Raw genomic sequence first — 25,898 nt, 5'->3', positions numbered from 1 at the left:
CCCACCCTTCACACAGCACACCATCACACCAGTCCAACTCACGTCCACTCAGAATCGGCACGTATGTATTGAAACTGGGGACGCCGCCGTGCCTTTGGAGCGGACGAGCCGTCTCCGACGGCGCAGCTATCACAGGGCGAGTATCATCCGCCGGGAGGGCGGCGGGACAGCTGGGGAGGCCGGGGGAGGCCAGGGGAGGCCGGGGAGCGGCCCGCACAACCAAAAAGGCACTGCGCGGCGCCAGTGAGCAGCTGCAGGGTGGGCGGGGTCAGGGGAGGGGCAGGGAGGGCATGATGTGACGAGCGGCTGTGAGGCGAGGACTGCGATGGACGAGTGGACACGTGGGGTGACGTTGGGTCATCAATATAAAACGGCCGTCTTTGTAACGGGTCAGCCGGTCGGCAACAGTAGACCTCCGGCGGCGGCAGGAAAACAGACGCCACGCCGCCCGTAACGACTCACTACTTCGCAATAAATAACGAGTGAAAGCTGCGCTGTGCGAGCGGCCAGCTCGGCCGGCGCCGGCCGGAACGTTTCCCGGGCCGCGTTATTGCAGTCGGCGGCCGGACGGGGCCCTCTCAGCCCCTGGAGCGGGCTGCCGGGGACCGTCATAGGGCGGCGGTGCGGGAGCCGGCCGGACACCGGCGGGTCGGCGCCGTCTCCAGCGGGCCGGCCAGGTCGGCGCCGGCGTCCGTGTCGGAGCCGCTGTTGGCGGCGCGCCGCGGCCGGCCGGCGCACCGGTCCGCCGCGCGGCGCGGCGCCGGCCAGCCGGCCTCCAGCAGCGAGCTGGGCGGCGACGGGAAGTCGGGCTCGGCAGAGCCGGACGGCGAGTCTCGGCCGCCGTCCTCCGTGGACGACTCGCTCGGCTCGCCCCCGGCGCCGAGACCGACCAGCGTGCACCCGCCGCCCTGGCTCGGCAGCTCCTCACACGGAGCGCTGAACGACGGCGTCGAGCGGCGAGAGTCCAACTCCGAGCTCAGCTCACTGATACGACTAAGGAGCCCGCGCGCGGCCGGCAGGGTGCCGCCCCGCCGGCCGACCAGCCGCTCGTCCTGACTGGGGTCGTCCGACTCGTCAGGAACTGTGTCGTACTGCAGCGTCGAGTCGTCTTCGACGGGCCTCGAGCTCGACGACAGCGTGCTGGGTTCATCGTCAGCACCGTCACCGCCGCGCTGCTCGGCCAGATGTTGCAGAATCTCCCGCTCTAGAGCGCCGGAGATGGAGCGGACCTGCAGCCAGTCGTCAAGTGAGTCATCCTGAGAGCTATACGCGCGCTCTGACGGCAGTTGGTGCACCTCCACGTAGTCACGGCGCAGTGTGCGGGGAGAGTGCACTGTCAGCGCCGCTCGCGCAAACAGCACCGGACTCTGATCGGGTCGCCGCGGCCGCTCCACCTCCACACGCACCCGGTGCCGCCGCGGGGAGCCCCCTGTCCCCGCGCCACTGCCGGCAGACTGCGGCGGGGGCGGCGGCGTGGCGAACGGCTCCGGCGGCAGCAGCAGCGGCTCTCGCTCGGTGCCGGGAAGTAGAACGGGCCGCGCCGGTGGCCAGCCGAGCTCTGGGGACCAGCAGCGCGGCGGGCTGTCCTCCAGCAGATCGTACGAGTCGTGAGACACGTTGTCGTCCTGTAGGATAGCCGGCTCGCCGCTCAGCCGTCGGTCGATCACCGTGTTGATCTCGTTGACGGAGCTCAAACTGGACGACTGGTGGCTGGCTCCTGAGAGCTGACCACGGCGCCGACCGACGCTCACCCCCGCGGCCAGCTCATCCGTCTCATCAGCTGTCTCGGAGACGGACAGACTGCGACTGCTGCGGACAGAGAAAGCGGTCGCCGACGGGCCGCGGCCGCACGAGTCACAGGACGAGCGCGGCTCGCTGTCGTCCGGCTCACTCTCCTGACCTGGCAGTGCCGGCGGCGGCGGCGGCGCGGCGTACTGCGGCGGAGACGAGGCCAGCGAGCCGGACGCCTCTCCGCGCGAGGTGTCCAGCTCGGCCGTATCTCGCTCGGTACCCGACTGGGGCGACTGGGGCGCTGTCGAGGACGGCAGCGTCACAGAGCCGTACGACAGCGAGACAGGCGTGCCCACTGAAACAGATGGGGAGGTGAGAGAGACGGGCGTCCCACTGAAACACATGAGGAGGTGAGGTAGAAGGGTTGGCCCACTGCAAGACACGGGGACAAGCCAGGACAATGATGGGCGGGCCACACAATATCAACAGAAACACTCGTCAATAGATGGACATGTGGTATGGAGTTCCACAAAGTTAGGACTCATTGGTTCCAGTAAAGGTTCTGAAACATCACGCTTGCGCAGAAAACAGTGCCATGATTGTGTCTGATACACTACATGGAGGCAGGGCGCAGAGTGTCACAGAACAGTGCTGTGAACTCATTTACCACACTACTAATTAAACGCCAGCTCCACCGGCTGCCCCCCCCCCCCTCCCCCTGTCATTGCCCCGTTAAGTGTTACTACATAAAAGCCCCTTGCATTGAACCGTCAGGCGAGTGACTGGTTAGTCACCGCGACTCTCAGAATGCGGCTCTCAGACTGCGACTCTCAGACTGCGACACCCAGACTCCTCCTGAGTCCTGACTGACCTGTGGACCTGTCTGCCGGCAGCTCAGCCGGGATGAGCGGGTGCGCCGACAGAGAAGGGCCGACCGTCGAGCCCGCCAGGCTGGTGGTGCCGCGCAGAGCGCTCGACGATCGGAACGACTGTGACCTGAGGCGGCGGGCGGGACCGTCACATATCAGTAAAAATTCGAAAAGGCCATTGGTTATTGACCGATGACAGCGCTGTACTTCAGCTCATAAAAGAGACATGGGCAATAAATCGGCAACGAGAACAGGCAAAGAAATTCATTAGCAACGTAGATGCCTTTCATAGATACCCAATGACCTGGTTACTCAATATTGTTGCGACGTCTATTACTATAACGGCATTGTTGGTCCGCTCGTTTAGCTAGGGTTACACCACGGGCCATGCATAAGTCGATCGAAGAAACTTGAGTCTGTAAGCCCCGCACGGACCTGTTGAAGCCCTGGTGTTTGGCGTAGTTTTCCCGGACGTACTCGATCATCTGCTTCTGAGTCCTGCCGCTGAACCTGTGAGTGGAAAGTACAACAAACAGTCAGAAAGACGTCACATGAATCCAAGCGAGTCGCGATCTTTGGCTATGTTCACTGTTCAGTAGTCACGCATGGCACTGTTTTTATCTCCCGATACATCTTCAATATTCTGTCATTTTAGCATTCTAGTGCACCGTGGTATGCTATGAATTGTGACGACGTAGCCAAGTATTTAAGATATCTTTCGCTTTGCTTACAGCATCAAACATCTCCAGCATGGTAGCCTGTCGTAACGCAAATCTGCCTGCAGTAGCTAGCAATTACCTACTTTTTACTCGGCAGCTATTATACCCGTAACTCCCCAAAGGTAGCCAGCGCACTCTACCCACAGCACGAACATTCCCTCTCCTTTCTCACCGGAACGAGCTGCCCCGCGGCAGGACGCGCGGCTTGGAGCGGCTCTTTTGCGCCACGTCCAGACATCGGAAGAAGCCATGGTGTTCCACACACTTCTTCCAGAAGTTCTTGCAGTAGTTGCGAGTACCGAAGAAGAACTCCACGGTGTCCTTGTAGTAACCCTGACGGGCGAGCCAAACTTGTCAGAGCAGGACAAAACAGATACATTAGAGAGTTCAAGTGCTTTTACAATATCATCTCCCTCGCTCTCCACTCTGCGTAGCCTGGGCGATGGCCAAAGCGAGAAGAGTCATTCACAACTCTCTGTAGTTTGCGGCACTTGAGGAATCGTCGCGGTGAATTTAAGTGCACAAAGTCCACTCAAAGGGCGAGTGGTGTGCTGTTTGTGCGGTGAATCACGATGATAATGCTTAGAAGGTCAAGTGAGTGGTCACTTCACGACGACAGGGCAAAGACCGACGGGAAGGTGAGGAGGGATAAGGGGAGTGGATGGAGGAGAAGACAGATGAGATGGCACTGCCGTGGCGCAATGAACTGGAGACGACGATAAGCGATTACGAGGGGCCATGTCATTCATATGAACTCACTTCCATTAGAAGTCGGAAGACGAGCGAACATGAACCACAGCCGAACATACACAAAACAATTAAAGGACGTGACCGCATGATACAATCATTTTTGGAAAAGAACAACCACGATGTGGAAAGTGACAAGTGAAAGTGAAGAATTTTCAGAAGTTCTTCTGCCAGAAGCCATTACCAATTAATCCCGGAATTGACAGGAAAGGCATGCAAAGTTCGGATCATACTACCCGCTGTACCATGCATATTGCATACCAACAGGAAAATCGCTTAACCCTATTAGTGGCAGGCTCCTGGCTACCCCTATTAGTGGCAGGGGGGCTGTTTACGACCCCCCCCCCTTGATATCTCGAGATCTAACGGGCCGATTTTCAAAATTCAAACGGCATTCGATTTCGCTCAACGTGATCTACATTTCTAAAAAATAAAAATTAAAAAATGTCAATAGGGGGGGGGGGGTAGAGGGGGGTAAAAACGGGCAAATTGCAGATACATTTTAGACTGTTTATCACGGCCAGGTTTCTGAACCAATCTTAACGCAACTTTTGCCGATCGATAGAGAATGAACCAGGAATTCACATGGATCCTAAAAATATGCATTTTCAAAAATAATAGGCGGATACAGATAATTGAGATTGGGGGTACACAAAAAGTATAGTAAATAAGGTTTTTGTTGGTACTGTTTCTAAAAAGGGTAACAATGGTCTTGTTATTTTACAATTTTCTTATGAGAAAACGACTACAATTGTATTGGTCATGCATAGGCGGTGTCAGGGCACCTATGTTGGGAGGTAAAACATAACCCCCCTTTTTGGACGCCTGGATCCGCCTATTATAGCAAAAACGTGTCAAAAGAGGATGCACAATAACTTTGTAGATGTTATCCTTTCATTCAATGAACTGTTGTATACAGTTATAATACATCAACTTCGTGATCTTCGCCCAAAATGACTCGCTTCACGAATAGGACCCCCCAATTCCCAGTGCTCTGGAGCCGCCCCTGGTAAAGGTATGAACTTGAAATTTTCAGGGAATGTGCCCAATTTAGTTTTAGGAAAAGTCAGAAAATTTCAGCATCGTAGCTTCAGCGGTTTCGGAGATATTCCCGAAAAACCTGAGGGGTGGATTAACCCCCCCCCCCTGCCACTAATAGGGTTAAAATAGAATCCATGATATACCTGTTTTATAAGAAACCAAGCAGCCCAGGACCAAGATGAAAGGTAGGCAAAAGTGCTAGAATAAGTCAAGATATAACCAAATATCAAAGTCAAGCATTATGTTTTTTTCAGCAAATAACTCCTGCCAGGATACAAAGAAATACCCAGATCTGAGTAGTTTCTGTAGCAAAACACCATCAAAGAGTGATTGCTGTAGCAGCATCATGCGTAGTAGCTATCCTCGCACATCCACCAATTCATACTGAAGAGACACACGACTACTAAATATTTCAAAAGTTAGGGGTGTACATAACGCCGTACCTCGGGCTGGTGAGTGTAGCGACAGACAGCGGCAAGGCAGCGACATCAGTACGGAGCCGTCTGCACGCGCCCCTCCCCGCGACTACACGAGAACACAGGCGGTACTGCCGAGCTAATAGTCTGCTAGCGGCACCCAGCTGGGCGCCAGTATCTCACAGCCCCTCCCCGCAACCACACTGACACTAGCGTAAGCGGTACTGCAGCACTAATAGCTAAAACTCTCCCCTTGTCAGTACACAAACTTAAACGGATGCCAGGCAGGCTTCTAGTAACATAAAACATCCGACGTCTCGAATACTAACCTACATTTGGTATTGTTTTGTCCTAATCAAAGCATAGTTATATCAAACTACACCTATTCTATTTACGACCTAACTCATGGGCTCATGGCACCTAATTGCATGAAGCTCGGCGGAAGCACTAGGCTGTACCCATGCCCCTCCTGACCACTTCCCCACTCCTTCACCAAGTCACTCACATGTCCCTCAGGATGGAGCTTAATGAGGAACCGGCGCCGCTTGAAGGACAGCTTTCTGATCTTGGCCCAGGAGAAGGTGCTGATCTTGTAGTAGTTCTGGAACACCACGATGCCCATGTGCGCCACGGCCAGGTTCAGGGGCACACCCTCGTGGTCCTGCAATGGAAAAAGGCGGGTATCGATACAGAGTGGCGGCGATAAAATACGTATGACACGGAGATGAGCGTGGTAACGCAAACGAGGTGAATGTGGTAACTTGGAAAAGCAGCCAGAAGCGGCGATTTTAGAGTCACTGGTATTATGAACGTAGACAAGACTCATGCTGACAATGCAAATCGCAGTCAGCGGCCTAAGGGCCTAGGGTCAGCGGTTCTCAGTTCTGAACGTAAGCTGTTAAAGCTATCGAATCAAAGAGCCACTGGAGTGCCTGCATATTTGCATGACATCATGCATTATGATGACACCATATCGAAAAGATGTTAGCTAATGAAATGTGCTCATAACCGCCAGCTTTATGACACCAAACTGGACTCATTGTAAAAGAAGTCGACACTCCGCTAGAGAGCAGCCATTGACCTGCTGCCCATAGCGCAAACATCGGGCTCATGATTGAACACTGAACAGGTCCTCACAGTGGCCCCTTCTACCGGCACCCGATCGTAGCTGGCCTGACAGTGTCACCCAGCCTACAACCTATAACCCTCCACAGCCACCACCTTCCCATCCCCATCCGCAGCAATGGATCAATTCCTGGGCCGCCTCACCTTGGCCGGGTGCATCTTCATGCCGTAGAGCTCTCACCTTGGCCGGGTGCATCTTCATGCCGTAGAGCTCGCAGCGCCGCGCTGTCTCCAGCAGGTTGAGGTCGGCCTCGGCCGGCGTCTGACCGACCAGCCGCCGGTGCGACTCCATGATCCGACGCTCCATGTCGGCGTCCTGGCCGGGCATCACGCGACACGCCCGCAGGTAGGACGCGTCCGCCGACTCGTGGCCAGAGAAGTCGCCGTACTCGGCTGTCGGCAGATCAAAGGGCAGAGGTCAGGGTAAGGAAAACGACCGTCACCAAAAGCACTACCGCGTAGACTTCTGGGAAACAGCTAATTCTGCGTAAAATTGGAAATATTTGAGGTCATCAGCCAGCTGATAACATACTTTCGGAAACCTATTCGCATCACTATTCTAAGAAATCAAAAAAAGACTTAACATTTTTGTAATATATCACAAGTATACCTAAAGCTAGCTCTGAGCTACTTTCACATTCTAACCATGAAACATGCTTAATACAAACATTAGACATTCCTTCCTCAAAAATGCATACGAGTAGATGTCCTCAGATTTCCCATATTTGGCAGAATTATTCACGCGTAACGGTGTAATGACAACGCCAAGGACGACCTGCAATGTAAAAATGTCGCAACAAACGCGGTGAGTCAAGGGTGTGTGATGTTTCAAGTCTAGCTGTCACCAATTCCCCACGTTTCTGCCAGTCTCTCTTCTCCCCCTGTCTCCATTACCGCCGGTGTTACCACGCCGCACACCGCGGTGAGGCCGGCCCCAGGTCCCGGCGGGGCGGCCGTCACAGCCCGCTCCGACTTATCACGCCATAACTCGGCGGCTATCGGGGCGCGACAGTCGCCGTCCGTGGCCGGCGGTCATGAGAGGCCGGGCGGGCCGATAGCGGCCGGCGGAGGAAACTGTCCCTCAGACACCGTCACCGCCGTCCGCCCACCCACCGCTCGACAGACGTCTGTGACCCACCCACACCAGGTGGCCTGGAACGACATCAGACGGCTCGACATGCTACCGGCGGGCAGGAATCCAACCACCGCTTCTCCGAGTCACCAGACGAGATCAGGTCGTCCTCTGCAGACAGTGACGCTCCACAGACTGTCGGTCAGCTGACTCGTCCTCACATTTTAATTCGTCCGTTGACAAACGCCGACCACCGCCGCGCCGGTGTATCTCACCAATACGATGCCGCCGACTCGCCTTTATCGCCCCCCTCTCGTCCGTTATTGCTGTGAGAGCCGCCGGTCGTCGGCTGACCGGCATCCGTCACTGCCCGGGTGGGGTTCGTAGCGCGTGCAATATCGTCCCGAGGGCGGCCGCGGCGGCGCCACGGCGCTCGGAGCCGGCCGGCGCGGTGTCGATACATGGGTCTGGCGAGACTCCAGGTCCAGGCGGCTCCCCGACCGGCGCTATTTCGGGGTGTTGGTGCTGGTCTGACACGCACCGGCGTCAGAGAGCCGCAAACCGAGCGGCCGACACTTCCAGAGGGCGGGGGTGGAGGGGAGTCTGCGAGAGCAGCCGACCGACAACCATCACCGACACCACCACCAAACGACCCACACCAGCATAATTCCGCGATAGCGAGATAGAGTACCGAAGTGCACCGTTCGGCACTCTGCCCCCGGTAGGACAGCTGGGTCCATCAGCGGCGTACGAGCGCCCGCCGCTGGCCCCCCGGGAGAGGAGGCGGGGGTCCATCAGCACTCAGGGGCCGACGTCGGTGCCACTCCTGACGCACACCTAATCAGACTGGCCGTCACGGCACTCGTCGGGCCGTCCTTCCGTCTGTGAGATCGTTCGTCTGTCCGCCGAATATCGCGGCCGACGGCGGTGCGGTCACGCGTGCTGCAGTGCCCCATGACCAACGGCAGAGAGTAGCGTAAAGGGGTATGCAGATCCGGCAGAATATATTCCGGAGATCTGCAAACCTTCCCTGCAAACATGGTCCCTATCATACGACCGGCGAGACTCATGTCACTGTCAGTCTGTCACATGAGCAAGATTTTGGGCACGAAAACTGACATGAGTGATTTGAGCCGGACAAGCGTATCTAAGGCTATGTTTACAGTTGTGTGTAATTTCAGGGATAATTATCAGCGTTCGCAGTTAAAGCATCGGAAACAGCGCAAAACACGCCCACAGGATGTCCTTGATCTCTAAGAAACATCGACTTCCCGCTGACTTCGGCTATTTCTTAGCGCACCCCGCCGCTCCACTGTGCTTTTACAGCTGTACCGGAGTTTCCGAGTGCCGGCACTGCAGGCCACCGACCGCGTAAGATACCACCGTGCCGCCAAAGTGCCAGCCAGTCCGCTTACCGCCGCGGGCTCCGTGCAACGGCTCATAGAGGCCGGCGGGCGGAGAGCGGAGAGAGAGTGGAGAGTGGGTACAGAGTGGTGGGCGGCAGGCAGAGGGCGGTGGGAGGCAGGAAATAGCGGTGGACGATGGGAAGAGAGCGGCGGGCGATGGGAAAAGGGCGACAGGCGGTGGGAGGTGTATATGTATATGAGGGCAGCGGATGGTTACAGAGAGGTATGGTAGCAGGCTGTGAGCGGTGGACGGATAACGGTAGACGAGGGCGGTGGACGGTGGGCGCCATATAAGGACGACCAGCGATAGCAGGTAGACGGAGATCTGGACAGAGAGCGACGGACGGTGGGCAGAGGACAGTGTGCGGTGGACAGCGTATGAGGACGGCAGCCGGTAAGCGGTGGACGGAGATCTGGACAGAGAGCGGCAGACGGTGGGCAGAGGACCGTGTGCGGACGGACGGCGCACCATCGACCCGGCCGGTCCTCTCGACTCCGACGAACACCGAGAGCCGGCAGTTACTGACGGTGGGAGGGGCCCGTACCGTCACACTAAAACCTGGGCGTGGAGCAGCGGGCTAAGAGTCGAGCCAGAGGTCATCCTTACACCCCTCTCCTCATGACTAGAGGGAGTCTGTGGGTGGAATCCTAATCAGCCATCAACTTCATCAGAGGTGACGTGTACCTACGACATATGACATGACGTGGGTGGAGTCCCGTCCCGTCCCGCCCGCCTAACACTGAGTCACCAGTCTGGCGCACCAATTGTCCCAGTCTCACTGTCACCGAATCGCCACGCAGCGCGCACCATCCTGTCGGAAGGCTGGTGCAGCGTCCGTCTGCCGTAAACATGGGCCCAGGTGCGGTGGGCGGCGGCGACGGTCACTAACATGGACGTCCCTTCCGTCCAGCATGGGTCTCAGCCTCCAGCCTCAGCATCATCAACGCACAGCGTATAATGCTGAGGGAATTCGTCTCCAAGGAGATCGACGGCAAAACTAGTGAGTCGATACTGCTGCCGTTTATAGTGTGGGCAGAGTAAGCTGTGCTGCTGCTTGCAGTTGATGATATCGACCATACTACCGAGTGCAGGCGGTGACACTAGTCGCTGACACTACCGATGACGCTAGCCAATGACACCAGCCGATGACACTACCTCGCCACAGCACCTCTCGGCCGGCCCGTACCACTAACGTCCTCCACCCCGAGCGGCGAGCCGAGGGGTGACAAGGGCGGCCTGGGGGCGGCAGCCGCTCATCCGTCTCGCCAGTAATTGGGCTGACTGGTCGTCTGATGGCATAATGTCACCGTCCGACCACGCCGCAGCGGGGGCGGCGGGGGCGAGGGCGGCGGCAGGCAGCCAGTTCCGTAACGGAGTGGGCCACTGGTCGACCCGCACAAGTGGTCTCAACTTCAACAGCAAGAGCACGAAGTAAAAACTGGCTGAGTAGAGCGCAGAACAAAGAGAACGACGGATTGTACGAGCACGTCGATTGCTGTGGCATGCACTCATGATCCTACCACGAGTTCGGGTGTCCTTTCGACTGCAGAGTGGAATGCGGCTTTCCCCAGTCCAGCAGGGCGAGTCTGTCATTAAGAAGCGACACAACTAGGTAGATATGTCAATGGATAGTGAATTATACATAGACAGCAGTCGTTAGGTAGTAGATTAGTGATTGTTGGAAGTCGTTACTCGATAATGGCCGGTCGACAAGGAGGTGCCTCAGTGGTTGGTGGAAGATTGTCAGTAGTCAGTAGCAGGGCTGCGGAGTCGATGGATTTTAGGGTGGCTCCGACTCCGACTCCGGCTTCAAAATCGACTCCGATTCCGACTCCAACTCCGACTCCGACTCCGGACGGTTTTAGTAAAATCCATATCATGATATTGAAGTTCTTAATGGAGATGTTTTTATCTTGCCTGAAACGATCCCTTGTGCTTTCCAATGATTTGCGTTGCAAATATGCATTAAAAATAACATGCAGAATTGAAAAGAAGGTTCTGGGGCATTCATCGTCTTCTGCCTCTTTCGCTGAAAACGTTCGTCCAAGACAGCAAAAAGTGTTTCGAAATCTAATTTCGAGTGCAGTATCGTCAAGCAAACAGGTGCGGTGCATGACGTTGAGCCATGCAGCGTTAACTCCGACTCCGGAGTCGGTAAGATTTTGGCGACTCCGACTCCGACTCCGGGCAGAACTGTCGAATCCGACCGACTCCAACTCCGACTCCGACTTCGTCTCCGCAGCCCTGGTCAGAAGTCAGTGGTCTGTACTTAGTCAGTGGTCAGCATTCAGTAGTCTGCAGTCGGCAGTCGTCAGTAGTCCGTGGCCTGTATTCGGTAGTCAGTGGTCAGTACTGTCAGTAGTCAGCAGTCATTGACCGCTGGTATGCGACCTCACCCGGCAGCCGCCGTAGGGTGAGCGTCCGGCGTCAGTCGGTCAGTTACCGGTCGGTGCGGCACAGGGGAACCCCGGGAACCACCGACGATCTGCGCTCATTTCCCCCGGGGACGCCGGGACGAGCCGACCACGTCAGGGACCGTATAAGCGTCCCGGTCCGCCCGAGTAGCACTCGGCCTCGGTAGGACGGCCGGCCCACAGCCGGCGCCAGGCAGAGCGGGACGGGACGAGAACTGAGCGGCTCTGTCAGCGCCGCCGCCCGTGCCCGACGAACAACAGCAGCGGCGCCGTTCAGACACCCAGTCACAGTCACAGTCCCAGTCCCAGTCAGTCGCAGTCAGTCGCGGCGCTAGCACACAGAGGCGCTATGTGACGCGCGGCCGTCCGCTGGCGTTGGACGCTCGCCTGTCACCGCCGCCGCCGACCGGAGCGAGCACCGACAGCAGGCAGACGCCGCTGACGGGTGGCGTGCAGAGCCGCGCACGGCGTGCAGAGGGGCGCGCCGCGGCGCCGGCCGTCGCGTGCTGACCGTCCGCCACCTTCCCCGGGCGGTCCGAGCGGCCGACTCACACCGAACTGGCCAACCCTCACCGGACAGACCCCACCAGCCAAACCTCACGGCAAAATACCGCCACTCACACGGTGCGAGCGCTATGCAACGCTAGCCTTGTAGTCAGCTAAGCCGAAGGAAGCCCAGCGAAATAATACCAAGACATATCAGGTAACAAGAACACCTACTTTGCTATGTTTTGCGAATCGGGTGGCCAATGGGGCTCCATAAGCCGGCCAGAAACGACAGACCAGTCGGCTAAGCATAACAGGGCGCTGGGTCTAAAAACAAACGATGAAGCCCCCGAGGCCGATGGCACGCCCTATGAGCACGAAGCGCTCCGTCAATCCATCACGGTGTTTATTAACGGCTCATATTGATTGAGGTTATCACAGCGCGGCCGGCGATCGCCGCTGGCCAGCTGCACGGCCCGCACGCCGCCGGCGCCGTCTCCGCGGGTGGGGTTTGTTAGCACTGGCCGAGGGGCGCCGCTAACGCCGGCGGTACCGGCGGTTTTGGCTCGGGTACCTCACACACAGAGGCCAGTGTGCTCTAGTAGTTCCCGTCTGGGGAGTGCGTCAGCCGGGCAGTCTATAACGCCGCGCTGTGTGGGTTTTGGCGAGTGGGCAGCGTTGACTGACCGGCCGGCGCGGCGGGCCGCTGCTTATTTAGACATCACCGTGGGGCTACGTGATGGAGCGTTGGACGGGACGGATAGTTCTCACTCGTCATGAGGTCAGCTTCTGCCAGTAAGACCAGGGGAGAATATCTCGCCTACACATGAAATCTGCCCGTTGCTGGACATAAGTGCTGCACCTCGATCAATGTCGGAAACAGGTTAAATTGAGAACAGGCGGGTTTCTTCGTAAGGTTAGAGCTGCGATTAAAATTTGAAAGTAAAAATTAACTCACTAAGCCATCTTCTCAGCCTCACCAAGTATTCCAGTCCACAAACACCTGCACCTCGTACGCTCATCTCCCATCGTCGTCGTGTCCGCCCCCTCCGGAGGCGCGTGTCCGCTGAGGCCGCGTGTGTCTCGTGGCCGTCACAGGTAACGACATTACCGGAGGAGCACTTAGTGCGCGGATCTCTGGGGAGCCGGACCCGTTCCGCGAACCGTCCGAGAGGACGGCGGACTGGTCATCGTCGGTCCGAGAGACACACACTCACCCTGGCAGATATAGCTGGCCATGAGAGCTGCCGTGTTGTCATTGCACTGCAGGTGCCCCTGCGCGAGATCGCGTTTGACTTGTAGTGCGAACAGGTAGCGGGTGAATTCGTCTTCTAGTTGTGCTGGGTCGGGTGTGTAGAACTTGACGCAGAACCAGAGGATGGGCTGGTGCGGCGCGAGGTCCACTTGGCGTCCCATCGGTCGCTCCAGGTCCAGCCAGTACTGGGGGAGGAAGGACGGGCGTCAGACAAACATATCAGTCGAGCATTCGCATGTTGTAACGAACATAGCATACGAACAGAACACAAATACTCGTCGACTCACGGAACTAGCGGTATACAGACGGACATGGGCAGATGGCAGACGTCAAACAGACGGACAGCTGGATTCATTTCAGAGATAGCGACATACCCATTGTCTGACTTACACTCTTATATGTATAACTAACGGTAATTAATCATGAATAAAGGCAAAGCTGACCGCACCCACCTGTCGAGACGTGGACCTAACCCAGAGGACCACCTTGAAATGCAGGCAACACCAAGCCGTTGGAAGCGCATCACAACAAGCGACGACAGCCCTCCCATACCCCGTCACATCAGCTGCGGTGCTCCCCTTCCCCAGTCACCCTCACACGTCATCCTCCCATACCCTTTCACATCAGCTGCAGCGTCTCCCTTCCCATCCACCTTCGCATGCCACCCTGCCAGACATGTGCTTGGATCCGAGAGCTGGATCTATGATCTCAGTGGATCTCTCGACAAAATAGAGGGGTTGGATCTATGATCCGAGTGGATCTCTCGACAAAATTCAGGGGTTGGATCTATGATCCGAATGGATCTCTCGACAAAATTTAGGGGTCGGATCTATGATCTCTGTGGATCCAGCGGGCAAAAATTTGTGGAGGACCTATGATCTGTATGGATCTCACGACAACATGTAGCCAATGAAACCCTTATCCTACATAATTGTACACCTTACAGTGCAATATAATTGAGAATTATCACTTGTGGACATGGTTATTGGTTGAGACCACTTGTTATCATTAGGTATCATCATTAAATTTGAATTTAAATAAACAACATTTGTACTACATTTAAAATAAAACAAGAACATGCATATTGCTACTTTTTGTGACCAATTGTAACTTTTTCATCACAGCACTGATGACAATCAACAAGCTACAGCCACTTTAATTCAATGAACAAACAGTACAGACAGATGCAGTGGCAGCAGGGCACTGCAGATTTTCATTTTGGTCCCATTCTTTCCATGCAACGCCAGTAGGGCTAATGTTAACATGCCAAAATATATGGGGGGCACCGTGCCCTGGTGCCACCCCCCCCCCCTGTTCTGCCGCCTATGGACAGATGTTATAGGAAATCAAACCTGGAAGCCAAATAGGTCAGTTTTGTTAAAAATAATCCAGCAATCCACTTCCGCCAGGTATGAAATCCCAATCCAGAATGTTCGTATGAGCTATTAGTATGTGCAACACAATTTCGATTTAGTAAGAATAGCAACCAACCTCTAATACTTTCTTATAAAATTACAAGTTCAAAAATGGCATCAACTTCTTCAGATTACCTACTTTTGGCACCGTGCCACGTGTGGTGCCATGCTGTGCTTTTGTTATGAGAGAGCCTTCCAAAAAAAGACAAACGAAATTCACAGCTCACGTTTTGGTAATATGGTTTTATTACGTCATTATCGTTTGACCAATGAAAAATCTTAACTTGACCAAAACCGTAATGATTCCAAAAGATTCCCCGTAATAGGCCCTTTAACCCGCGCCCTGCTGGGGGTCCTGGATTTCCACGCCCTGCTGGGGGGGGGGGGTGTTTGAACACCCCCCCCCCCCTTGTAACTCGGCTCATGGGCCACGTAGCGATACGCGGAAGGCGGCGTTCGAAAGAGCGTCAAAAACAAGGACGAAATCACTTCGGTCAATTTTTTGGTCAGGTCAAAGGTCAGGTCACCAGAGGTCATTGAAGGCAAAATTTCGCCGATTTCCAGGTCGAATGTCAAAAATTTCCAAGAAGCCAACGCATAACTCGGGAACCAATAGAGCTACAGCGCCGCGGAAAAGCGCATTCGATAGCCCTATTAACGCCCTTTCTGAGTAATTCTCTCAGATTTGACCTAACGTCAACGGTTTTGCCTGCAGGGGGCAAAAACTGCAAAAATGGCCGATTTTTTCGAAAACAGTTTTTCTGCAATAACTTTTGACCCAAGCCTTGTACGAGCTTACTTTTACCGGCATCGTGTTCCTCTCGTCAAGACGCATCGAATGAACTATAACTTGACGTTGAAAGGTCAACTTGAAAATTTGACCTCAGGTCAAGGTCATGACCTGACCGGAAAGGGTCATGTTGCATATCAGTCGATCCGTATCGTCGAGCTAAACACATCTAAGGCGTTTTCATCGCTCTAGCATGCCTCTATCAAAAGTTATTTGCGAAAAACTGTTAGATACCATTCGTGACCTAAGATGACCTCAGGGCATAAACAAGGGTCACGGACACCATTTTCAAGTTCAGTGTGTCTAAACCACTTGTAATTCGGTGTTTGGGAGTGTTTATAATGTCTTTCATCCAAAAGAGGCGCATTTCATTTTTCTCCCATTGACTTATAATGGGGAGGTCGCAAAATTGACCTGACCTTAGGTCATCGATATCAAAATTCTGAGATATACATTTTGTACATGCTGTTGCTCTTAGCAATCGCTGAAAGTTTCAAAGTGATCGGTCACTCGGTGTAGCTATGGCAGACATTGAAAGTTTTTATGAGGTGAGGTCACTTCAAGTGACCTGGTGACCTGACCTTGAATGACCTTGGTCTGAAATTTTCACAACATGTGTAGAATTGATGTATGATAAGGTGTACCAAAAACGGCGGCGCTCCGCGCCGCCGTTTTTGAGATATTCGCGAAAAACCACAAGGGGGGGGGGGTGTTCAAACACCCCCCTCCAGCAGGGCGCGGGTTAAACTAATGACGTAAGATATTGTTATTCTTTTGAAAAGTGAATAAAATAAAGATGCAAGGCGCACACCGCTCAGGGCCATGTAAAACAGTTTCAGCTTACGCTTACGTCATTAAAATCAACGCTACAAAGATGATATTCACAAACAATCGTATCGTAAAATTATGTGAGGCAGAAAAAAAATGAACATTCTTAAAAAAAAACTCCAGACTTTTGAATTTCCAGTTTGATTTTTTATTTATTTCCATCATACTCGAAGGTAGAACGCCTAGCTCATTTGTTATTTGAAATGACGTCACGAGTTCTATTTAGATACTGAATAATCATTTTACGGTAAATATCCAAGGCCATTACAATTGATATTTCGCTTCCCATCGCGCTTCCGCAGGCTGTTGAATATTTTTATACTTTTGTTTATATCTCAGTTTATTTTATTATATTGAGTATCGCCGATGAAGTGTTAAACCGAACACGAAACGTCCGATATATGCTGAGTTTTTATTTAAATATTTCTTTTAATAGATTGAAATACCTTTACCTAACCAAGCCACATGTGTCAGTATCATCTTTTATTGTTTATCAATCAATTGTGGTAGCTGGAAACTGGAAAGCCTCATGGTTGTCTAATGCAAGATTGTCTTATCAATATCATTATGTAGATTCTAACATGAATTGTGATGTGATAGGTACCTAGTTATGTATTGTTTATTAGTCATTACTTTGACTTACCTCTATGTTAATTGTTAATGCAAACTTTTTTGTTGGTATGTGAACTGTGAACAATCTTCATGTCACTCAATTCTCTCAAGTTGTGACCGTCATGAGCCTCCTTTATTTTGTATTCTGTATAATGTAACTGGATGCCTTTACTAATATGGCCTTTGTATAAGATTGTTTGTTTCTAACCATACTTTGGTACTCATAACTTCTTATGAAAGAAAGTTGTTAACATTTTGAGCACCTATGAGCTATGATCCCAATGGATCTCACGACAAAATTGGAGGGCCAGATCTATGATCCGAGTGGATCTAGCGACAAAATTGAAGGGTCAGATCTATGATCCCAGTAGATCTCTCGACAAAATTGAGGGGTTGGATCTATGATCTGAATGGATCTCGGATCGGGATCCATGGGATCGGATCTCAGATCCATTTTTCCGGATCCAAGCACATGTCTGCACCCTGCCATGCTCTGACGCATGCAGCTCATAAGTAATGGCGTCCAACTGACCGAGCCCTCGGGGAACTAACACTACACGCACGACGCAGTTCTAGGTGCCACCCAGTACCAACTCGGGAACAGATCGGACCAGTGTGGTCTTACGACAGCCGGGCGGAGCGTCCCTCTCTTCACTACCGCCCCCCCCCCCCCCCCCCGCCGCCGCCGCCCACACAAACAAACAGCCGTCGTCCGCAGCGCGGTGACTCGACACAGCCCGGTCGAGCGCCGCGGATGGAACGGTAGTCGCCTGACGAGGCCGGCAGATGTGCCGCCTACCGGGCGGGCCGGCGCGGGCGACGACCCCGGAGCCCGGCGCAGCAAGCCAGCCGGGTGGTGCAGCCGTGGCTGGGCTGTCTGTGTCTACAAGTGCAACGCTGACCGAGTGAAGCGTTCAGTCAGCAACAGCCGTACCTACTGACACGGTGTACGCTTTGAGTAGGACGTGTGTTCGGAGGTCTGTGTTGTGCTGGAGAGGGAGGGGTCTGTGTTGTGTTTGAGGGGTCTGTGTGTGCTTGCTTAGGATTCGGTGACGCGTGTTTCAGTCAGTCGGGCGGCGCCGCGTGTTTGACTTGGTGCCGAGCGGTGATCGACCCACCAACTGGTCGAGTAAAAACCCTGCGCCGTCTCAGCCCGGCCCGGGTCCGCCCTGATTCACCGATAGGCAGCCGACGCCTGGCGACGGCCCGGCCCTGATGTAGTGATAGCGACTGACGCATACCAGCCCTGCCTTCTGGGTGTTCGTTTCTGCACTGCGATACTTGCTCGTCACCTGTGCTTCGACACTCTCCTCTGTACCCTGGTTTTCTCATCCCCTCTCCGATATTTCCCTTTTGCAGTTCTCCAGTGACCCATGGTAGGAACTCTATCCTGTCCTTCAGCGCTCTCCAATATCCTTCAATATCCTCCCACGCCCTCTGGTCTTTAATATTCTTCCCTATACTCCGATATTCTCCCGTGATCCCTCACTCTCCCTTCCTCAGTCCCTCTCCTTCCTCTCCTCCACTACTCTCCCCTCTCCCTCGCCACTCTACCCGTCCGTCCGGTGGGCGGCAATAACTCAGCTGTGTGCCGGCCCGCTCCGGTCGGCGCTCATTTCCGGGCCGGTCCCCTCTGCAGCGGCCGGCACGAGCCGACTAACCGACCCGGGAGGACGGGAGGGGAACACACCTTGACGCCCTGCGTGTCGACGTACTCCAGGCCGAAGTAGTCCGTCTCCAGCAGGTTCAGGTGCTTGCACACCATGTCGAAGAGAGTGCGGCCCGGAGACTTGAGCTGGAATGAAAAGGCATGGTTAGGTCAGTCACAGGTTATGGTAACGGTCACGGGTCATAGGTCACGATCATGGTCACAGCAACGCGTAACAGTGGGAGACAGGTCACGGCAGCGTGTCACGGTTACATTAACGGATCACGATCACGAGTTACGATCACGGGTGACGACCACGAGTTACACTCACGGATCACGGCAATGCGGTAGGTTCCGGTTACCGGTCAAGGTCAGGCCCCGTTTCCGTTGTATAGAGGGAGGAGCGCCCGGCCACTCCCGCGGCCCGCTGGCGTCAGAAACTCAATGGCGCGGTCGGGTGAATATTCATCAGTTCGGCTCACCACGGGGCCGATATGGGCCGGCCGTGTGACGCCGCACCTCACCTCACACACGAGAGCGGGCTGAATTTAACGCGACCGGTCGGTGCAGAGGACGCCCCTGGGACGGCGGAGGATTGAGCGGCACCGCTGCGTCGGGCCAGGGAGTGCGCCGGTTATGGCGCAGAGGGCAGGTGTCGGCGGCGGGGCTAGAGTGGGAGGATTCCAGGACGAAACGGGGGAATCAACGCATCGCGGGCACAGAGTACCCACGGGTCAACCGGGCGTGGATTCATTGCCAGGCTGCCGCCTGCCGTCCAGGGGCGGATCCAGGAAAACTCCAAGGGGAGGGTCATGAATCGAAGTGGTGCCCCTACCTATACCCAAAATTAAAAACTCAACGGATTTCGTCCACTTCATTTTGGTGGTGCCCCCATTTTCAGTTTTTTATTTTTATTTTTTATTTTTAGTCAGTATCTTACCTCTTAGCCACAACCACATTTACCAATTGTAAGCAAGTATATATGAATGTGCTATGTGTATATATGTTGTGGACGCTGAGTAATGAGTACTTACCAGGAACGTTATCAGGTAAGCAAATCGTTGTCAGTCCGACGAACTTGACCCTGGCGTCTAAAGGGTCTGTCCTTGACGCTTCAGGCTTGTCAGGGGCACCAAAGTCCTTCCAGGGATACCACAAACCTGTCAGGGGCACCTACGGCCTTGTAGGGGCGCCACAGGCCCGCCAGGGGCACCACAGGCCTGCCAGGAAGCAGGGGCACCACAGGTCTAGCAAGTATACACGACAGGCCTGTCAGGGGCACAACGGGCCTGTTGGGCCCATGAGCACCCCTAGGGGCAGGGGCACCACAGTCCTTCCAGGGGCACCGCAGGCCTGTGAGGGGCACCAGCGGCCTAGCAGGGGCACCAGTCAACACAGGCCTGCCAGGGGCACCAGAGGCCTGCCAGGAGCACCACCGACCTTGCAGGGGTAACTTGGGCCTGTCAGGGCCCAGGGGCACCACGGGCCTGTCGAGAGGCACTTCAGGCTTTTCAGGGGCACCATAGTCCTCTCAGGGCGCAGGGGTAGCAGGGGCACCAGAGGCCTGCCAGGGGCACTACAGGCCTAGCAAGGACACCACTGGTCTATCAGGGGCACCACGAGCCTGTCATAGCCAGGCATCTCAGGCTTGTCAAGGCCCAGCGGCACCACAGGTCTGTGAGGGGCACCAGCGACCTAGCAGGGGCACCAGTCAACACAGGTCTGCCAGGGGCGCCACAGACCTGCCAGGGGCACCACAGACCTGCCAGGGGCACCAGAGGCCTGCCAGGGGCACCACCGGCCTCGCAGGGGCACCTTGGGCCTGTCAGGGGCACGACGGGCCTGCCGAGGGACACTTCAGACTTTTCAGGGGCACCAGTCCTCTCCGGGCGCAGGGGCACCAGAGGCCTGCCAGGGGCACCAGCGGCCTAGCAAGGGCACAAGAGGCCTGCCAGGGGCACCAGCGGCCTAGCAAGGGCACCAGAGGCCTGCCAGGGGCACCACAGGCCTAACAAGGGCACCACGGGCCCGTCAGGGGCACCTCAGGCTTGTCAGGGCCCTGGGACACCACAGTCCTTCCAAGGGCACCGCAAGCCTGTCAGGGGCACCAGAGGCCTGCCAGGGGCACCACAGGCCTAGCAAGGGCACCTCTGGCCTGTCAGGGGCACCTCAGGCTTGTCAGGGCCCAGGGGCACCACAGTCCTTCCAGGGGCATCATAAGCCTGTCAGGGGCACCAGAGGCCTAGCAAGGGCACCACAGGCCTGCCATGGACACCACAGGCCTGCCAGGGGCACCACCGGCCTTGCAGGGGCGCCTCAGGCCTGTCAGGGGCACCACGTGCCTGCCGGGGACACTTCAGGCTTGTCAGGGGCGTTACAGTCCTGTCAGGGCCCAGGGGCACCAGGCCCGTGGTGTCCCTGCTAGGCCTGTGGTGCCCCTGGCGGTCCTGTGGTGCCCCTGTCAGGACTGTGATACCCCTGATAGGCCGGTGGTGCCCCTGGAAGGTCTTTGGGCCCCCGGGCCTCAAGGGGGGGGGGGCATGACCCATGTGACCCCCCCTTGGATCCGCCCCTGCTGCCGTCACTGACGCGCTTCTGACGGGGTTTTGGGCGCCCGGACGGCAGTGGTCATCGCTGTCATCAGTGGTGCAGTGCAGGTCCACCTTCCAATCATTCCTCCATTGAGAATCATCTTGATCCACTGGGATCTTGCGGCCAAAGCCCGGAAATGAAGTAATGCCAATGCCACCACGACCCGCTGAAGTCAGTACGGCCGGTTTCCTGTCTGTCGCCACGGCGCCGGTCCGCACTGAGGAGTCAAAGTCCCTGATCCATGCCACGGCTGACTCATCGATGGCTGAACCGAGCGCACGGGTCATCCAGCTTTGCCCCGAGTCCCGACTGACACCCAAGAGGACGTAATGCCCACTTCTTTGAGGTTGTCTGGTGTATTGAAATAATGAATAAAATGTGTCCTGGCACCGCGTTACCCATCATGGTGGGTAGTTCCCATCGCGGCGAGATGGCCTTTCGAGTTCCCCAGACTAATACCAAGGGGATGTGTCCTGACACCGCGCTACCCATCATAGCGGGTCGCTACCGCACCACACCGCACCGCAGTCGCAGTCGCAGCCGGCGGCCGGCACTTAGGCGCTGAATTCTTAACTTGCCGGCAATCATCGGAAAGTTAGCGGATTATTTTTGGTCGGTGCCACGTCTTGCCGTGGTACGAGGCCCTCCAGACGCCCAGTTCCGCCGCCGCTTACCGACGAGCGTGACCGCACACGCCAGAGGGGTCCACCGATACGTGGAGTCACTCCGTGACCTGTGTCACTTTCCAGCTCTGGGGTGCCACTGGGGGGTCGCTGAGGGTGTCACCAGTAGCGGGGGGGCGACCCGGGACGTGCCCCCGCATCTCTGAGTAGCCGACCGGCGGCCGGTGTGTGCGGTCCGGGCACGTGAGATGACATTCCGACCGACCGCGGCCGCCGACCGGCATTTCCCGCCGCGTGACGTCAGAGGTCGGTCGGTCGGTCGGTGGGGGGGGGGGGGGGCACGTGCCTGCGGCGGTACGGCAGAGGTCGTCCGGCCGGAGAGCCGGCCGACGACGACGCCGAGCGGGAGTTGACGGAGCGGACTCTCCACAGTGCACGGCCCGGAGCCCGGATACACGGGAGTTCCCGCACTGCACTACAGAGTAATCAATGGTCGTCCAGAGTTGTTTGGTAGCAGGCCTGGCCGGACAGACGCTAACACATCCGGTCCAGTTGCCAACAACAGGTGGGTCGGACGCGCCTCGACAGAGACGCCAGAGATGCCGCGCAATACTCACGTCCTCAGAGGTTAGTATCATACACAACGGCCTGCCTTTGATCTTACAAATGAGCCTTGGGAGTCTACCATCGTAGTTTCGCCAGTCCAGTTTTATAGCAGCGGCGGCACCACAACGCCGCCGCCGCCCCTTGTTTCGCAATTGTCCGCTGCTGAGTGGTGAGTATGCAGCCTTGGGCCGAATTAACGCAGCTGGACCGAACATCGTCCGCGACGGCGGACTGACGGCGTGACAGAGCGACAGTCGGCGGGAGGGGTGATATAGAGGGCCGAGGGGTGGGATGAGGGCGATGAGGCAGACATCTCCGCGGCCCGGAGAGCTCTGAGAGCACGGCTTCGCGAAACGGTAGGGAAGTTGAAACTGCAAGAAGCACTTGCAAAGCGTCGTAATATCGTCATCGATTATAATCAAGTTACAATCGCAATGAGTACCGTGAAGCTAGCAGTACGACCAACTGCAAATAACCGGTTAAACTGCAAAGAAACCGATTCATACCAGGAGTAACGGAAAAACGATCAAAATATGCAGCATGAATAGCCTCATTGTTCAAAGGTCATCACAAAACTAGTTTTGCAAGCGCTTCAGCCTTTACCCGAAGTGAATATAAACGGAAAACCACTGTGGCTGTATTCCATCAAGCGGCCAAACGTATTCACAATAACGCCCAGTACAAAATAGAAGCACGCGTCTTGAATGGATTGGCAATCTCTGCACGGACCCATCACATTTGTGCGAGGCGTTTCCCATCGCCGCTGAAGCGGGACACGTGTCATGGACAGAAATTCCAGGCAGTGATTAATACACAGGGGCCGGCGACGATCGATCGATCGGGACGATCCTTCAACAAAGCATTTACTATTTAAACCCCAGTGCCTCGAACCCCTTCCGCGTCACGCCAACAGAACGCAAGGTCGATCTATCGTGCAGAGGGCGCCCATCTCTATGACCCAGGTGCCTTCTGTACGCGGCACCGTCACGTCTACCTTCGGCCCCCGCCCGCCGCCATCACCGGCGAGACGGGGGCGGGGGCGGGGGCGGGGGCGGGTGACGACACCCGCGGCCCGCGTCGCCCGGCGCCCGGCCGCCTCTCCAACACGTCACACCACCGCTCTGAGCACGCCGGTGATCCATCACCTGACCGGGGTGTGAGTGTGGGCGGCGGCGACAGACGACAGAGCTCAGAGGGCCGCCACGGCGCCTGGCGGGACGGGCCGTCACCTCCCGCCGGTCTCACTACCATGCGGGGAGAGTGTGTGGTGGGACAGACGCCACATCTTTCCACGTCCCACACTAAACAATCATCCAACAAAGCAGCCGGCACCAGCACCATACAAGGACAGCATCCGGTGGGACAGCCGCCACATTTCTCCACATCCAACACCAACCAATCATCCAACAAAGCAGCCGGCGTCCACGGTGGCACCGTACAGCGAAAGCATCTGGTGAGACAACCACATCTCATCTCTCCACATCCAACACAAACCCAGCATCAAACAAGGCAGCCGTGGAGTCGCCGCCGCCCTCAGTGTCAACAGGCGACACAACGTCCACTTGGAGGATCATTATGACACCGCCATTCAGGTTCCTGAGGTGGCAACCGCTCCAGCCCAGCAGGCAGCAGGCCAGTAATACATACACCCACTGACCCACAGAGCATAACGGGCGGATGCGTCGGCTGGGGCGGCGGCGCAGACGGGGCGAAAATACGGCATGTCGGACATGACAGGAATGCGAACGGGAGTGACTGACAGACGAGCGAGGCGAAGAATGATAAACACATCACTGGCGCACCGACAGAATGACTGAATGAGAGAGCTCCGAGAACGGATATTGGGACTGAATAGGGACCGCTAATAAGGCGCAAACAATAAGGGCATACATAGCAGATGAACAAAGAACGAAGAAAGGGCGTGGAAAGTGAGCAATAACCGCCCAGGAAGCGGACAAATCAGAGGATCATCTCCTGGTTATAGGGGACATTTGGGCAGCTCCATTGATAAGGTCGAGTTCAAGTCATTCTGATACGTGACCTCGCGGATGTGGGATACGATGTCGACCTTATCGAGACGGGTGGGAAGGGGCGGTTGGGACGGAGCTATGATCGAGTTATGGATGGCTGGACTAGCGAACAGCAGCAGATACTGACTGGACTGGCGAACCAGAAAAAACAGCACAGCGACAGGCAAATAAACGGGAGATACTATTGGCGGGCGGAATGGGCGATCGGTATAAGGGAGCTAGTGTCAGCAGACAGAGGAGGGACAGACAGATGAACCAGGCAGGGGAAGGGGATGATAAAGACAGACGGGCCGTCATTCCCGGCTGTCATCTAACAAACGAGCCAGGCGGGGACCGCTTGGTCCAAGAGCTAACGCCAGCCACCATCCGGACAGCGGAGGCTGCCGATGACAGGATTCAAAGGTCAATTCCCGCGCCAGAAGGCTAGGGAACCAACGTCCTCAGGGCATTGAGTCAAAAAAGACAGAACAGAGTCCCACGAGCTGACCCACTGTTTCCTAGCACATTGAAGACAGCCCATCCTGCGGCGGCCAAGCACCACCAGCATTGGCGAGCGGTGCCACCCGACTCAGGTCACTCCCCTCTCACCCCGGAGTGAGCCGTAATGCCACGCATAGCGCACCGTGCCATACCTCGCGGCCACTCTCGCGCGTCATCCGTCACTCTCACTCAGCCGAGGTGTCTGCAGGCTTCACCACCGACGCAGCGCCGCCCTCCCTCCCTCCCCACGGCCGGAGCAGTCCGAGCCGCGTGTAACGGACCTGCGGCGTGCGTCAACAGGGCACCGCTGGCAGACACCGGCCGCCGCCGCCGCTGGAGTAGGCTGGAGCCGGCCCAACGTCAACACTCGCCGCCCCCGCCCCCGCCCACGCCGCCGCCCACGCGCTCCGTCTGTAGGACACGGGCTCGCGACTCGACTCGACGACAAATGACTACTGCCGCCGCGGCCGCAGTGTTGATCTTAGGTCTCCGGCCCGGGCGGACCGTGCCAATGCAGCGCACAGGCGAGAGGAAGGGAGCGCCTCTCAGCCGAGAGCGGCACAAATGTATCCCCGTACCACTAGCCGGCCGCCGCCCACAGTTCAAAACACAAAGCCGACCTGACATCTGAAACGCTTGCCGCCCAGACAGTTTTTCCTTGAGGTGTAGCTGGGTGTACCCTTCTGCGAACTGGTTGCATGACACCCATTCTGCTGTCTGAGCGTGTCACAAAACGGTGCTACAAGCCGATTGCAGAATGCAGAACGTGCTCCAAAATCGCAGCAGGCATGGGCGCCGTGGTGCAGAGTTCTTAGGGCGCCGGTCTGCAAACGCGCAGATCAAATGTAACTCCGGTTATCATTCCCTGGACAGACCCGGTAGTTCGTACTTTCTGAAGCTGTGGGTAACCCGGGATTCCACTCTTCGGACAGCCCCAGATAACATTCTGCGGGCAGCTTTAGTTAGCTCTCAGATAACTGTCAACGGACAGT

The 25,898-nt window shown here is 56.1% G+C and overlaps 1 protein-coding gene across 2 annotated transcripts in view; it reads right to left on the bottom strand.

The window, feature by feature from the left end:
• LOC122381719 (FERM, ARHGEF and pleckstrin domain-containing protein 1-like) overlaps positions 1-25,898 on the bottom strand; it is a 57,092-nt gene that overhangs the window by 21,186 nt on the left and 10,008 nt on the right. For both annotated transcript variants that reach the window (XM_043366211.1, XM_043366212.1), the window contains exons 3-10: positions 18,618-18,722; positions 13,245-13,467; positions 6,830-7,041; positions 6,029-6,184; positions 3,492-3,652; positions 3,036-3,110; positions 2,603-2,727; positions 1,901-2,086 (exon numbers count right to left, since the gene is read on the bottom strand). In XM_043366211.1, coding sequence (XP_043222146.1) covers positions 1,901-2,086; positions 2,603-2,727; positions 3,036-3,110; positions 3,492-3,652; positions 6,029-6,184; positions 6,830-7,041; positions 13,245-13,467; positions 18,618-18,722 — 1,243 coding nt within the window. The remainder of the gene's footprint in view (positions 1-1,900; positions 2,087-2,602; positions 2,728-3,035; positions 3,111-3,491; positions 3,653-6,028; positions 6,185-6,829; positions 7,042-13,244; positions 13,468-18,617; positions 18,723-25,898) is intronic.

Source organism: Amphibalanus amphitrite, unplaced genomic scaffold (assembly GCF_019059575.1).
Source record: "Amphibalanus amphitrite isolate SeventyFive unplaced genomic scaffold, NRLGWU_Aamphi_draft 000126F_arrow, whole genome shotgun sequence".
Lineage (NCBI taxonomy): Eukaryota > Metazoa > Arthropoda > Thecostraca > Balanomorpha > Balanidae > Amphibalanus > Amphibalanus amphitrite.
This window is presented reverse-complemented; position numbering and strand designations above follow the sequence as displayed.